General features: G+C 50.4%; 2 protein-coding genes across 9 annotated transcripts in view; one reads left to right on the top strand and one right to left on the bottom strand.

Annotated features, from left to right (window-relative positions):
• Positions 1 to 977: 977 nt before the first annotated feature.
• LOC121303093 (DNA-directed RNA polymerase III subunit RPC4-like) lies at positions 978 to 7,725 on the top strand. 2 transcript variants are annotated; one of them, XM_041233539.1, is made up of 7 exons: positions 978 to 1,100; positions 1,493 to 1,662; positions 1,798 to 1,841; positions 1,988 to 2,148; positions 2,417 to 2,544; positions 3,437 to 3,649; positions 3,787 to 7,725. In XM_041233539.1, exons 2-6 carry the CDS (start codon positions 1,507 to 1,509, stop codon positions 3,563 to 3,565), a joined length of 618 nt encoding a protein of 205 aa, XP_041089473.1. In that variant the 5' UTR covers positions 978 to 1,100; positions 1,493 to 1,506; the 3' UTR covers positions 3,566 to 3,649; positions 3,787 to 7,725. The 2 variants fall into 2 exon arrangements, with proteins under 2 accessions (XP_041089473.1, XP_041089474.1); XM_041233540.1 differs by lacking the exon at positions 978 to 1,100 and having other exon boundaries at positions 1,415 to 1,662.
• Positions 4,711 to 15,450, bottom strand: part of LOC121303092 (ankyrin-1-like) — a 52,847-nt gene continuing 42,107 nt past the window's right edge. For 2 of the 7 annotated variants that reach the window (XM_041233538.1, XM_041233531.1), the window contains 7 exons: positions 13,973 to 14,486; positions 13,308 to 13,614; positions 12,030 to 12,134; positions 10,471 to 10,614; positions 9,785 to 9,937; positions 9,066 to 9,153; positions 7,810 to 7,877 (listed from right to left, as the gene is read on the bottom strand). In XM_041233538.1, the coding sequence (XP_041089472.1) occupies positions 9,082 to 9,153; positions 9,785 to 9,937; positions 10,471 to 10,614; positions 12,030 to 12,134; positions 13,308 to 13,614; positions 13,973 to 14,486 (1,295 nt within the window). In that variant the 3' untranslated portion in view covers positions 7,810 to 7,877; positions 9,066 to 9,081. Of the gene's footprint in view, positions 7,878 to 9,065; positions 9,154 to 9,784; positions 9,938 to 10,470; positions 10,615 to 12,029; positions 13,003 to 13,307; positions 13,615 to 13,972; positions 14,487 to 15,450 lie in introns of those variants that run through there. The other 5 variants (XM_041233536.1, XM_041233534.1, XM_041233533.1 and 2 more) reach the window with 5 other exon arrangements.

The following is a 15,450-nucleotide window of genomic DNA, read 5'->3' on the forward strand; positions in this document are numbered from 1 at the left end:
AGTTGAAGGGTGAAAGCTGGCGGGTCCGAGTCGCTGAGCGAGTTGAAGGCTGAAAGCTGGCGGGTCCGAGTCGCTGAGCGAGTTGAAGGCTGAAAGCTGGCGGGTCCGAGTCGCCGAGCGAGTTGAAGGCTGAAAGCTGGCGGGTCCGAGTCGCTGAGCGAGTTGAAGGCTGAAAGCTGGCGGGTCCGAGTCGCCGAGCGAGTTGAAGGCTGAAAGCTGGCGGGTCCGAGTCGCCGAGCGAGTTGAAGGCTGAAAGCTGGCGGGTCCGAGTCGCCGAGCGAGTTGAAGGCTGAAAGCTGGCGGGTCCGAGTCGCCGAGCGAGTTGAAGGCTGAAAGCTGGCGGGTCCGAGTCGCTGAGCGAGTTGAAGGCTGAAAGCTGGCGGGTCCGAGTCGCTGAGCGAGTTGAAGGCTGAAAGCTGGCGGGTCCGAGTCGCTGAGCGAGTTGAAGGCTGAAAGCTGGCGGGTCCGAGTCGCTGAGCGAGTTGAAGGCTGAGAGCTGGCGGGTCCGAGTCGCTGAGCGAGTTGAAGGCTGAAAGCTGGCGGGTCCGAGTCGCCGAGCGAGTTGAAGGCTGAAAGCTGGCGGGTCCGAGTCGCCGAGCGAGTTGAAGGCTGAAAGCTGGCGGGTCCGAGTCGCTGAGCGAGTTGAAGGCTGAGAGCTGGCGGGTCCGAGTCGCTGAGCGAGTTGAAGGCTGAAAGCTGGCGGGTCCGAGTCGCCGAGCGAGTTGAAGGCTGAAAGCTGGCGGGTCCGAGTCGCTGAGCGAGTTGAAGGCTGAAAGCTGGCGGGTCCGAGTCGCCGAGCGAGTTGAAGGCTGAAAGCTGGCGGGTCCGAGTCGCTGAGCGAGTTGAAGGGTGAAAGCTGGCGGGTCCGAGTCGCTGAGCGAGTTGAAGGCTGAAAGCTGGCGGTCCGAGTCGCTGAGCGAGTTGAAGGCTGAAAGCTGGCGGGTCCGAGTCGCGACTCTCTTGTCTGCGGCCGGCGGTGCGGATTGGGGTCGAGCAGTGGAGACGGAAACCGGCTCAATTAACGGCGTTTGCGGAGCGTCTTTCTGGAAGGACAACCCGAGTTAAAGCAGCAACTTTGTGTTCCGGTGGAGAAAAAAAAGGTTCGTGGGTTTAAACATGTCCAGGTATTACTATGACTTTACCAAAAACGACACACGTTGTTTATTTATTTATTTGTTAATTTAGAAAAAGAAGGGCTTAATTGTTGAAACGTGCGACTGTAAAAATGTTTTGTCGAAAACGGTAAATCAAACCCTCAGCGCTGTCCTGCCGGTGCGTGTTTGCAATGCAGTAAACGCGACCTACAGTGACTCGCGCAATCGTTACACGTGTTGTTTGTTTGTTTGTTAAATTCAGTGTTCAGCAGTTTGTGTTTTATCTACACATGCTTGCAGTGTTTCTGCTGTTTCGTTAGACAGAGACGTAGTCTTTAAACCAGCCCGTGTTTAAACTGCGCCCTCTGCTGTGTGTGTATTTGCTGCGTCTCTTGCAGGGCGCTGAGCGGAGATGTCTGAAGGAAGCTCCGGGGACCCCGGCTCTGCTGGGGGTGTGCGCCCCGCTGCCCCGGGGGGGAGGGGGCTGGTGGGCAGAAGAGCTCCCATCACCCCCGGCCGCCTGCCTGCCATCCGATCACGAGACCTCACCCTGGGGGGAGTGAAGAAGGTGAGGCTGGAGCTGAAAAGGCGCTGATGTGCTGGGAAGGGAACTAAAGCCTCTGCAGCGGACTGCTCTGTTCTCTCAGTCTCTGCTTTTGTTCCAGTTGATAAATGAGTATTTTAATGTGTTCTTGTGTTGCAGAAAACCTTCACTCCGAATATCATCAGCAGGAAAGCCAGAGAGGAGTAAGTGATTTCTTATCAACCCTTCAGTTGTAAGATCTGGTGCAGAAATGCTGCCAGAACTGCAACACATTCCACGACGGACGACTGGCCGAGAAGTCGTCTTCACCCCCCAGTGAGTTAAAGTGTGCGTGTGTGTGTGTGTTCAGACAGGCCGAGGTCGCCTCTAAGAAGAAGGAGAGAGAGGGGGAGCAGAGGCCCCAGGATGGGAGAGGCAGGGGCAGAGGGAGGGGCCGCGGGCGTCCGGAGGTCATCCAGTCCCACTCCATCTTCGAGCAGGGCCCCTCCGAAGGCACCGTGAAGAAGAGGGGTGAGCAGATCCGGAGATTAATAATCCAGGAGGAATCTGGTTAATAATCCAGAAGGAATCTGGTTAATAATACAGAAGAAATCTGGTTATCTTTCGGATTGCATTTGGCTGCAATCTGCCATACTCGCTGTATCCTAGAAATATCCGAAACCTCACAGCTGCTGTGCGATTATTACCTCACGATGAGGGCCCTCTCTTGCATGCTTGCACTGTTTTTATTGAATGTTTTTTTTTTTTTATAACTTTCTCCTGGTTGTGCCCCCTCTAGGCGGCTGCTATGACGGTGCGATGGATGCTCCCAGCATGGGCCCCTCCCCCATCATCAACATCAAGAAGGAGAAGAGAGAGACGGAGGAGGAGACCAAGCAGATCCTGCGCATGTTGGAGAGAGACAACGTGAGTCCATCCCTCCCTCCCCCACTCCCTCTCTCTATTGCCCTGTCTGTTAGGGGTGTGTCAGTGTAATGCTTTTCTCATGGGCTGTACTGTATGATGAGGAACGGAGAATTTAAAGACAAATATCTCATATCTATCTATCAATCAATCTATGTATCTAGATATCTGTATCTGTTATAGGAGGCTGTGTGGTCCAGTGGTTAAAGATACAGGCTTGTAAGCAGGAGGTCCCAGTTTCAAATCCCAGCTCAGCCACTGACTCATTTTGTGACCCTGATGCATACCTCACCTCCCCTGAATTGTAGGAGGCTGTGTGGTCCAGTGGTTAAAGAAACAGGCTTGTAACTAGCAGGTCCCCGGTTCAAATCCAAGCTCAGCCACTGACTCGCTGTGTGTGACCCCGAGCAAGTCACTGAACCTCCTTGTGCTGTGTCTTTGTGGTGAGACGTTGTTGTAAGAGACTCTGCAGCTGATGCATAGTTCACACACCCTAGTCTTGTATCTTGTAAAGCGTTTGGTGATGGTGGTCCACTGTGAAAGGCGCTATATATAAAGATTGAGATTGATCTCTATTACAAGTTAATGGCTGTGAGGTAACAAAAATAACCCTTGAAGTGCCAAACTGATTTCTTTGAAAAAGAAAATCTATGTTTCGGTAATTTGATACATTTAGACTTCGCTTCTGCGGTTAATATAATTCGTTATGAAATGTCATTTTTAAAGAGAATTAAAAGGACAGGCGAATAGGTGGGGGTTAGAAATGCTTCCTCCAGTGAGAACGGCAGCACTTCAGGGGTTAAAGAGAACCGCGGCGATGTGACATCACAGCGCCCGTTGAAGCAGGAGGCCGGTCTGATGCTCTTCCCCCTCCTCTCCCCTGCCTGTCTCCCAGGACACCCTGCTGGCGGAGAACACCTGCTCCCTGATGAACCTGGCCGAGGGGCAGGTGGGGAAGCTGCTGGTCAGGAAGTCCGGCCGCGTTCAGCTCGTCCTGGGCAAAGTGAAGCTGGACAAATCTTAACAAGATCACTCCTCTTTGAAGTGCAAACAGTGATCCCTCGATTATTCCTCTCATTTGGGTTAACGGTTCACAGTAAATTGTCCTGTACGTATTTTCCTCTATAAAGGACACCAGAATTTCCTTTTTTTTTTTTTTTTTTTCTTCAATGTGTTTTCAATACTTCTCTTGAGATGCATGTGATGCAATGAAATGGGTGCCTTCTGTCTGTCCCCTCTCTACAGGAGCTGGTATCGGTGGGCACTGGGGACGGCAGGACAGGGGATCTGACAGTGCTGGGGCACATCAAACACAAGCTGGTCTGCTCTCCAGACTTTGAGTCTCTGCTGGAGCACAGGCAGTGAGGGGAGGGTGGAGGCACTGGGGCTGCTCTGCCCACCCCCCACGCTTTCGAGCCCCCCGACTCTGCCCTGCACTCGGAACACGTGACCCCCTGAGAGGGGGCAGCACTGCGTGCTCCGCGAAATCCGCATTCCCAAAGAAACTGCAATTCCAGCGTTTGGCCACCGAGCGGCGCTGTGCTACACAGTGAATTCACAGTCGCAACTGAAAACGGAGGGGAATGAGAAAGCAAGAGCGATTGTGGCGGATTTGGGCCGTCGTGCTGAGCTGTACATTTTTGAGGTGTGTTAATATTCACAATAGATATATGATAGATTAAATTGTTGAGCAGAGTTCTCTCTCGTTTAATCTTTTGTTTGAATTGCTGGGAATGGTCTGTGTTCTTGGGAGCACATTATTATTATTATTATTATTATTATATTTAATTTTTTTTAACAGATGTATTTTCTGTCTTGGTAAGGTGGGGTGTCTAATGTTTTCAGAACACTTCAGTCGGACAGAACCTTCTAAATAACAGGTGTGTTAATGTGTGCCGCTCAAGTCACAATCGTATTGTAAACAGAGGTGGACAATTGATTTGAGTGGCTCTTGTAATGCTGAGGTGTGCTTGTGCTGGAGTACCATTCAGCACAGCAGCATGCAGCTGTGTGGAGCCCTCGCTCTCACCGAGGACGTGGGCAGACTCGCTGTACAGCCACCCTGTGTGACTGGGGGAGGGGGCAGTGTTGTGTGAAGACCCTCCTGTCAGCGAGAGATCAGGATGAAAATTCTGTAACCTGCTCTCTTACAAACACGACCCACAAAACTCAATTTTTCATTTCTTTATTAATGTTTGTAAATTTATTTCAGCTGGTGTACAGGGAAAAAAAAAAGATCTATACATACCTTCATTTCAGATTGAATCTGATTGTTAAAAGGCTCACATGTATTTATGTATTTCCATAACAATAAAAAAACAGAAAATTCAAATACCTACAAAGCGTCTATATGACTGATCCCTGCGTGTGGATCGCTAAATCGCTAGGTACAGCCTTAACATAGCTCTAGTCCTGGATAGCATGAAACAGTGCATGGCATTCTAATTAAATAGATTTTATATATTTATATTTATATATATATATATATTAAAAATGTATTTTTATCTGTGCATGGGCGCAGATGCATTCATAAGTATAGAGTAATATGCTTTTGCGATTTAATATAACGTCAAACCATTCTACAGGAGTACATTGTTCTCTAATTTTTGCAACAGGTAATATTTTTGCGTGTACTTGCTTTTGTCAGACAGGAGCCCTCTACCCCCTCTAATCCCTCACTGCAGTGCAATTCCAACTCCAAAGTTACTGAAGACAGCACCCCACTCCCCTCGTATTCTGATATGACGTGTTGAAGTTGGCGCCGGGCTGGCAAGCATTACCCCCCCCACCTCTCCGCTCCGCTGTGAGAAACGCTATGATTGCATATTGCCTGCTCCGCAAAAACGCAGAAACGGCGCTCTTAAAATAAATGAATAAAAGATTGCTTGTGCTTGTATGGCAAACCAGAGTGTCGCTCAGAACCATCCTAACCTCCCCCCGCTCTCGGTCCACTCTACCGACCACATTTAAAACTATTCTGATTCATTTTGCACGCCTGCCCGGCTGGCTAGTTCTGATTCATTTTGCACGCCTGCCCGGCTGGCTAGTTCTGATTCATTTTGCACGCCTGCCCGGCTGGCTAGTTCTGATTCATTTTGCACGCCTGCCCGGCTGGCTAGTTCTGATTCATTTTGCACGCCTGCCCGGCTGGCTAGTTCTGATTCATTTTGCACGCCTGCCCGGCTGGCTAGTTCTGATTCATTTTGCACGCCTGCCCAGGAGGCTAGTTGTTTTGTGTTTTGTAGAGGTTGTGAAGGGAGAAAGCGTTGCATGTTCTAAATGGAGGGGTGCATCGTTCTGGGTAGCACGACAGTGAATGATGCGACACGCACACACACCTTCAGCTAACTTTTTGCTTTCGTCACCCGCCAGACTGACAGTCCAGTTTGCCATACACTGCTGACGAAGCCTGTTCCTTTACATGAAAAGGCTTGTGGAACTGTGAGAAATGGAGTCCAATGTGCTTGAGGTCCAGGGAACCCTGGGAGTTGGAGTCACCTTGCTGCTTTTCTTGTGTGTGTGTGTGTCCCTCTCTTACAGTGATGCTCACTGGCACAGCCTCTACTCTCTCTCTGTCTCTCTAGAAAGGAGCTCTGTATGAAGGAGCCCTGTCTGTCTTGCACTAATGGAAGCTCAAGGAAGAAAGTGCAGGGGTTACCCGAGTTTATTGCTGCAGCTGGCGAGCTAGACAGAGCAGTGTGTTTGTGATGTCAACCTGATGAAGGGCCAAAGAATGGCTTTGAATCCCACAGAGCGCCGTCCCCCCTCCTTCCCCCCAGAGCCTGGGACCCCCTGAAGACCCCCCCAGATAAGGGGCCGACGCTGGGGCCTGATTCACAGTAAAGGGGTCAAAGTTAGCCATGGTCACAGTGCTTGGGTTGCTGTTTTCAGCAAAGGGCCCCCGAGTCTGTCCAGACCGCGTTGCAACGCCCCCACCTAGAGGTGAAAGGGGTCGCTGCGAGCCAGCCGGCAGAGATATGGTAGGCTTGAGCACACTATGTAGAAATGAGAGACTCTCCACAGATGAATACAGAAATGTGCTTTGCTTTACTGATCCCACGCATTCTTTCCTGAAAAAAGCCTTGCATAACAACATAGTCTATCGGCGTTGACCTCCTCTTACGCTCCAGTGCAGCGCAGTCCCAAGACAGCGGTGTAGCATGATATGTTTTGTATTGTGACATCATCATTCCACCAGCATCTGCATAACAGCCACAGTCTACAGAGAAGTGGCCTCTTGACTGGCGGTTTGGGGTTTGGGGGGAGGGTTTACGTGTATACAAGCAAGCAGCTGCCTCAAGCTAGCTTGCGTACCTTCGAAAAACGCAGGCGCCCCCCAGTCCTGCACCATTGCAATGGGGTGATTTTAAAGAGAGCTATAGATTGTGTGAAGAGAAACTTGCTATTTGATAAATGCCCACCAGACAGCACTGGTGTGAAGCATGCTGTCAGCGCAGGTTTGCCGGTGAGCTGTATTGCTGATGAGAGATGAGGGACCGATGGCCCTGCAGGTTAAAGGGCTCCACCACTGCAGTTGGGTCCTGGGTTGAGCAGATTTGCCTAAACTGGATCTGAAGTGGGGCTTGCAGAGGTGAAGGGCTGGGGTCTTTAACTCGCTGAGCCCCACAGAGCTGAAATATCCTCCTGGAGCTGCCGGCTGTCTGTCTCCCAGGCTTAAAGCCGCGCAGGAAACCAAAGACATGGCGCGGAGCCCTGTAGTGGAGATGAAGGAGCGGGCTGCTGTTTGCAGGATGCATCTCGACAAGGGCTTCGCAAAGACTCCCCTCCCCTCCCCATCTGCAGAGTTTTAACCAAGTAATGCCCCATGAACACCATGCAGTGAACTCCCTGCTTGTGACCTCTCTCTGTCACATTCCTCCCCAAACGATCTCTCTGCAAACCCCAGCCCTCTGCTTTACTCACCCATCTGATGGTGGCAATAATTCCGCTCCTATTGAGACCTATATATATATATTCTGATTGTGAAACCAGTTAGCTTCGCACTGGTGCAACAGGGGGAATTACTGGATTAAAACCTCCTACCCCCTTTGAATCAGGAGGACTCCCCCCCACCCCCCACCCTCGGGCATTAGGGTAGTCACAGGGCATGCTTTGGCATGCTGATAAAGATAACAGGAATCTCTCTGTTTTAAAAAATCATGCCTCTAGCCTAATTTTTTTTTTTTTTTTAAAGTAACAAAACTACAAGTAGATTTCCAATTAAATGTTTGTTTCTTTTTTTTTTTTTTCCACCCCCGTTTCTTTTTAGTTTTGCTGCTGCTTCTTGTCCCGGGTCACTCGTCTGTGTTGAATGCTTTGGGGGTGGATGTGAGATCCTAAAAAGAGAGGGCGAGAGAGAGAGAGAGAGAGAGTGAGCGAGCGAGCAAGCGGACCTTCAGCTGAAACATACCTGCCAGGGAATCTTTCTGGTACCTCACGGATCACACTGAGTTTTCAGAACTTGCAGACGGACCGTGAAGCACCGAGAGACTGGATTTCTCCTGGATCCACGTGGCCAGGGCAGAAGGTAACACCCTTCTGTACGGGACGCCCCCCCCCCAGGACCCCACTTCAACCCGACTGCCTCTTAACATTCAGCCCTGACCTTTTTATCTTCACTGTGATTGGACGGAGCCCGCAAAGCAGCAAGGGTTGGAAAGATTTCTCGTTGAATAACTCTCGACGACAGCCATCTGTTACCTTTGCATTCATTCGATTGCTGGAAAGGAGCTGGATTGCAACTCGGAGCTTCAGTACAGCGTGAGAAACGAAAAGATCGCCAGCGATGCTAACTGAGGTACAGTTTATAATGTAAGGGAGCCTCTGCGTGCCACCACACATTGTGCTGAACAGGGTCCTGGCTTTTCTGGGATAGATTTGTGATGCCAGTGAGAGGTTAGAACCTGGTTTGAAGACCCCCGTTATTATCGCACCCTGATCAGCAAAGCATGCACCCTTAAGACAGCGATTTTGAAGCAGTTCACCTTTTCAATAGACTAGCTGCAGGTGACATTTCCAAGCTGGTCCCTTTAGCAGATGTGGGTGCTGGAACAGAGGCAAGTATGCTAGCAAAGTGCTTGGGCTGGGAATGCTAAAGGAGAGCTCTCTGTAACGTGACTGAACACTGCTACAGAAAAACGCACGTGTGGATGAAGTGATCTTCAGGTAAAAAATGTCGCATCCTAATTTCATCCTAGCTAAATTAAGGATTCTCAAGCAGTAACATTTTGAGATACGTACAGTATGTGTGTGAAGAGAGATGGACAGGTGCCCCCGAATTATCCCCGAATTCTACTACTCTCAATAACCCAAGTTCCATCAGAGCTGGCTGAGTGGTTCTGTGTTCATTTCTTAACTGACAGGCTGTACAGGAATCTGTGCGATACTGCTGGGGACGTGCATCTCCAGTCAGGGGCTAAAGCAATGGAAGCTGTCGCCTACAAGAAGTCTCTTTTCTGCAGCTGCTAGAGCAGGCTGCCTGAAGACGGGCCTCCCCTAACGAAGCGCGAGGCGCGGCAGGGTACCTGGTCAGGGTGCGCCTCACTGCTTCACCCGTCTTAGACTGACACGCTTCAGAATCTGAGCGCCCTTCTTCCCCTCGTTCGCCTCCGACTGCGCGCACAGCAGAGCAGCGTGAGGAGGAGGGGAGACAGAGACAAACAGACAGAGAAAGAAAGAGAGAGGAGAAAAGCAAGAGAGTCAGACACACAGGCTGCAGCAAAGATCCGGAGCACAGACGCGGTGTTAGACAGAATGGGATTGGCGTTCTCTGCAGAGTTGTTGCAGCGCAGCGTCAGGAGGGCGCAGTGCAGGAGGCTGCTGCCCCTTTCCTGTGAACAAGCTCAGCTGTCCTGTCGGGACCCAACAATAGACTGGAAAGTCCATGGAGTCCATGTGCTCTGGAGCAATGTAGTGTCATGAGATCATCTACTAATCTGCCCATATTTTGCACGTACCTACATGCAGTTTTCAAGGAAAATAATTCCAAGAGAGTGGTAACATAGAATATATCTATATAATTTACTATATTATACCAAAATATATCTTAATATTTGGATATGCATAGAATATATAAAGTGCCAGTGCTTGCAGTGATGGCTTTATCCGAGATGTGTTTCTGTGCTGTGCAGTGTGTCTGTGTCTGTACTGTGCAGTGTGTCTGTGCTATGTTTGCTGTGCTGTGCAGTGTGTCTGTCCAGTGTTGCTGTGCTATGCTTGCTGTGCAGCGCAGTGCTCCGCTCACCTTGTTGCTGCTGTCCCTCCTCAGGATGGCGTAGTTCATGAACTGCTCTGCCTCCGTCTCCAGCTCTGCCGGCTCCTGCAGTGAGCGCTCCACACTGACCTCGTGCTCGCCCGGACCCTCCCCCTGCATCCGACACACCACCTTCCGCACAGTCTGAGGAGACAGACCCCCGACACAACACACTCACTACTGCTGCACCTTCAGCACAGTGAGGAGACAGACCCCCGACACAACACACTTACTACTGCTGCACCTTCAGCACAGTGAGGAGACAGACCCCCGACACAACACACTTACTACTGCTGTACCTTCAGCACAGTGAGGAGACAGACCCCCAACACAACACACAGTGAATACTACTGCTGTACCTTCAGCACAGTGAGGAGACAGACCCCCGACACAACACACTTACTACTGCTGCACCTTCAGCACAGTGAGGAGACAGACCCCCGACACAACACACTGTGAATACTGCTGCACCTTCAGCACAGTGAGGAGACAGACCCCCGACACAACACACTTCTGCTGCTACCTTCAGCACAGTGAGGAGACAGACCCCCGACACAACACACTTACTACTGCTGCACCTTCAGCACAGTGAGGAGACAGACCCCCGACACAACACACTTACTACTGCTGTACCTTCAGCACAGTGAGGAGACAGACCCCCGACACAACACACTTACTACTGCTGCACCTTCTGCCCAGTCTGATGTCTGCCCAGCAGGGTGGAGGTGTCTCCCTACCTTCTTTGTGACGATGTTCCCATGCTCGTCTGTGAACTGCTCCTCGCTGAACTGCCCTCCTGGAATGTCCTCGACTTCATCTCCCTGTGAAGAGCAAGCAGACGTGTGTGAGAGCCCCGAGACAGGCACTCTGCTCCAGCCTGCACCCACAGCAGACCCCGGGCACGTGCCCCCTCAACAGCCACGCAATCTCTGCGGTTTTTGAATCATTAAAAAAAGATTTGCACCCTGTTTAGTATCTCCGGAGTGATTCCAGAAGCTGGTCCCCACTGACTCCCAGTCTACTCTGAACCAGAGCAGAGGGAAGGTGACACTGACAGTAGTGGCATTAATAAACAGCTCTTCCCAGCTGCTGGCTGTGTAGCTAAACTTAGCAGAGTATGAAGAGTTTAACTGGGAGAGAGGAGGCAGAGAGATCCGATTGCCGGGGCGGGTTTAGAGAGAGATCACAGCGCTCCCTTATGCTGCAGCTGTGTTTTACTAAACTCATCCCTCCCAAACACTTTGAAAAATAGGGTTACATGCCTTAAGCAAGAAGACAGGCTGATCATAAACTCATATCCTTCTGTGACCATCCAGTAAATGAATGACCTTGACAAGCCGTACACAGGATCTCATTCACTCACCACATGCACCTGGTCAAGCCTCCTCCCTGATTACTTCATAACCAGAGCACCTCACTTTTCTGACAGTATAACAAATGAACACCCTGATCATTGTATCTACAAAGAGTGAACAGCCAACTTACATGATTTAAAACAACGATTTCAGCTTAGTGTAAACCACAAAGAAAAAACCTCAGTCACAGTCATAATTCTCTGCTCTGACATCACACATTCATTATTCACCGCTCTGAAATCATAGTCATAATTCTCTGCTCTGACATCATAGTCATAATTCTCTGCTCTGACATCACACATTCATTATTCACCGCTCTGACATCATAGTCATAATTCTCTGCTCTGACATCACACATTCATTATTCACCACTCTGACATCATAGTCATAATTCTCTGCTCTGACATCACACATTCATTATTCACCACTCTGACATCATAGTCATAATTCTCTGCTCTGACATCACACAGCCACAATTCATAATTAAGCCGACACAGTTATTGATCACTTGATATTGAAAGCGCTGTCTATCTCAAGGAAATAAAACCCAAAGCTAGGGTAATGTTCATTTCAATTCTGCTTACATTTGCACAATTTCCCAGTGTCTCGGACTCAAGGGTTTATAATTAAATACTGTTGAATGCTACACTTAAAAAAATAAATAAATATATATATATATAATCATTTATACAACAAAAAAAACCCAGCAGCAAATGCGCAATGGAATTACATGAAAACGATTCTCAATTCTGCTTTCAGCTTTGAGCAAAGTTATGGTTCCAAAAATCACTGTGGGGCATCTGTCGTTTTGACCAAAGAACCTTCAAGATGTATAAACCGGATCCAGCGAGCTTGGCCTCGGAACACAGGCCCGCGGTTACCTTGACTACGACCCTGCGGCGCACGACGTGCGTGGTCTCGCTCTCCTCGTCATCGCCGCCCTCCTCTCCCTCGCCCAGCTCCTGGTCCAGCTCCTGGTGGATGTGCTTGAGGACGAAGCGGATGGAGCTGGTGACAATGTGCAGCACGTTCTGACAGCTGAGCACAAAGAAGCCCAGCAGAACCAGGCTGATCAGGAGCTCAGTAAGCAGAGTCCACATAGTCCCAGGCAGAGAAGAGAGTGGCGCTGTCTGTCTGTCTCTCCCTCCCTCTGCACCTCTCCCTCTCAGCTACACTGTAACACGACCCCCCTTCCCGACAAGCAATCCCACTTCACAACCCAGCTCCTGTCCCTGGCAGCCCCTCTCTCTGTCATTCAGGCTAAAATAAAACAGTCCATGTGATCAGCAGCTTGAAATACCCCGGGCAGCACGCCCCTGCAGACAGTGATACCAAACCAGAGAGTGAATGCCTCCTCTTCTCAGATGTATTTTACATTGCACCACTAGGAAATGCTCCAGTTATTTCCCCAGTGGTTAAAATTAATGGACGTGACGCAAGTAAAGAAGATTTATTCCCGCTGTGTGAGTATGAGGCAATAACTGGTATTAATAAACGTATACAGTAATGGTTAGCATATTGCCCTGAAGAAACCATTAACAGACCACAGCAATGGCAGCGCAATGCATTGGGAGCAGATGCTGCACAGTGCAGTGGTTCTGACGCGCTAGCACACTGTGTTATTTATTTTTTCTGGGGTTGCATGTACTGCATGCAAATATTGCTTTGCTTTTTTCAGACACCGCTCCTGTTCATTTGTAAACGTCCTCGTGAGTTCCCTGGTCTCCGCACACTGATCCACAGCGTCAGCAGAGAACTCTGCTCTGTACACAGCGCACTGCACTAATTACCACGTGGAGAAGTCTTGCTTTAGCTGCAGTTACTCCTGTTTATAAATTTGCATTTCAAACAGACTGCAATTTGAATGATCTTCCCTGAACAGAGTTACTATAATTTGCTGCAGTATCATGCTTCGAGCCCTGCACTGGAAAACTCTTTCAGTAGACTGCGCTGAAACGATTCAGACAAACACATAAACAGCTTTGAAATGTCGTGTTGTAATAGTGATAATGGCATTGCTGTGGCATGTTCTTTGAACTCCGGTCTCTGGCTTTATTGATTCAGGTGTTCCATTCTTACCGCCACAGCGATGTCGTTATCCCTTAGTTTTTAAAGGATGTCAAACTGGGAGATGGTGCATCGTTACCAGCCTGGCTCACCTGCCCTGCTCCGAACCAGCTCCTCTGCTGGACGCCCAGCCCCTTGTCGGAGGGCTGCGTGGACAGGATGTGACCTCGCAGGATCTCCGAATGGCCCATGTCCCGGACTGGCTGCTGCAGGGACTCCTGGGAGACGCGTGATTGGCTGGGGTCCGCGGCACGCAACGGTGGCATCATCGACTCGGCCATGCGCTGCTGCCGCTGCTGAACCCAGCTCTGTGAGAACTCGGGGGGGGGCTGCCACGAGGACAGGGGCTGCTCCTGCAGGTAAGAGAGGAACGAACCCCCGGCAGGGGACTCCCGAGGCCTGGAGGGGTGGGGGAGAGAGATAGGGTGAGGGTGATAGAGAAAGGGGGAGCCGAGGGAGAAAAAAAGTATCACTGTGCATCGAATGGATTTGTGTTTTTGAAAAGCAGCAATCAATACTTTTCACATTCGGTTCCAGGAACAGCAGGTTTTATAAACTCTGGAAACTGATTTCACTGCAGAGCACACAGAGCTGTTGGTTAATCAAAGAACGGCTTTCCCTACACTGTACTGTACTGCACTAAACACGGACTGTAGTGCTGTTCTATACTGTGCTGTATTACTATACTAATACCACACTCTCGCACTGAGCCCCTCCTTACTGCGGCTCCACGAGACCCCCTGTCACATGGACTCACCTCTCCGCTCCGTTCCTCTCGGCCACCCTGCTGAGTCCGGGAGAGTCGCTGAGCCGCGCGTAGACCCGCTGCTGTCCTGAAACGAGAGAAAGCCCGTCCTTGGTACTCTGTCCTGCTGTGGCTGCGGCCTGCAGCTCCTTCTCCTGCGCCGCCCTCCTGCCCTTTGACCTCTGACCCCGGTCCAGCCCATTGAAAGCCCTATCCGAATCATCCACCGCCTCGTCCTCCACCAGGTCCAGCGAGCCCCCTCCTGCTCCGGCCTGCCCTGCGTCCGAGTCCTCGGCGTTGCTGCACTCCAGGGATGAGTCCTCCACAGGGACCAGCGAGGGGCTGTGCCCCCGGGGCCACACCTGGACCTCGGACATCTCCATCAGCGTGTCCTCCTCCGTGGTGGCGATGGGGGCACAATCCATGCTGGACACCTCCTGCCAGTAGGTGTCAGTGCTCAGCGGCGACGGCAGGATGTATTGCATGGAGGCAGGGGACAGGAGCTCCTCCTGAACCAGGGAGTAACCTACACGGGGAGCAGAGAGAGCGGCATGCTGACACCGGCTCTGCCAGTGTTCCCAGAGCTCCCAGTGCGGCCTGATCCGCAGACGCAGGGAGCCTCTGGGAGCACTGCCACAGGGGGGAGGTGGGGGCACAAGCAAAACCAGGCAGTAACGACACAACAAGGCACGACAAGGTAAGCATTGAGCTGGGGGGGGAGCCTCCGTGAAGGACCTGCAGAAAAAACACAGCCTGCGTTACTGGGGATAGACTCCCCACCCCCCCAAGGCATACGCGCAATGCATCCTTCAAAATTACACTGGGGCACCGAGGAAGTGGATAAAATACTCATTTCAAGAATATCGGGGGGGGGGAGGGGTCTATTTTAATGATCTAATCTAAATACCACCACCACCACCAAATTCTGTCTTAATCATGCTGGTAGTTTTCACTTAATAACATTTCACCGTACAATTGAAAAATTCAGGTTTGTACATTGTAGGCAGTGGCTGTATTGAGATCCAGCATTGGTAAGGTCATTAAATAAACCCCCCTGATGAGTACAGATAGCAGAATTTGAGTTTGGTTCTGTTGTGATCTTGACAATTGGATTTGGTCCTGTTTTGGATGGATTTCCATGTCCTCAGTGCGCCGCTCCCCAGCCCTTTGCCTGACCCATGAGTGGCCCCTTTCATGCACCCTGATTTCCGTGGTACAGAAGCTCTTATTAAATGATGATATAGCGGCTGGGAATACCTTTTCACAATCCCCTGTAAACTTTCAACACTGTCCCCTGACTGCGACACGCTGCTCTCATAGGAGCTGCTGTCTCTCCAGCTCAAGTTGCCTGGCCTTCAATAACTCGAAGGAAAGTAACTAGAAAACAAGACTAGTTTTGCTGTACTTCATGCTGTTTGCAAAGCTTAAAAGATAATCCCAATACACTGCATGTCTCTGTATCTTTACGCTCTTTAAATAAGTATCCAAGA

The sequence above is a fragment of the Polyodon spathula genome, chromosome 31, assembly GCF_017654505.1.
Source record: "Polyodon spathula isolate WHYD16114869_AA chromosome 31, ASM1765450v1, whole genome shotgun sequence".
NCBI lineage: Eukaryota > Metazoa > Chordata > Actinopteri > Acipenseriformes > Polyodontidae > Polyodon > Polyodon spathula.

Bases quoted from the DNA above. Each gene is read 5' to 3' on its own strand.
- LOC121303093 (XM_041233539.1), top strand. From the start codon at position 1,507: ATGTCTGAAGGAAGCTCCGGGGACCCCGGCTCTGCTGGGGGTGTGCGC. The intron at 1,663-1,797 runs GTGAGGCTGGAG...CTTGTGTTGCAG, and splicing joins CCCTGGGGGGAGTGAAGAAG to AAAACCTTCACTCCGAATAT. The intron at 2,545-3,436 runs GTGAGTCCATCC...CCTGTCTCCCAG, and splicing joins GCATGTTGGAGAGAGACAAC to GACACCCTGCTGGCGGAGAA.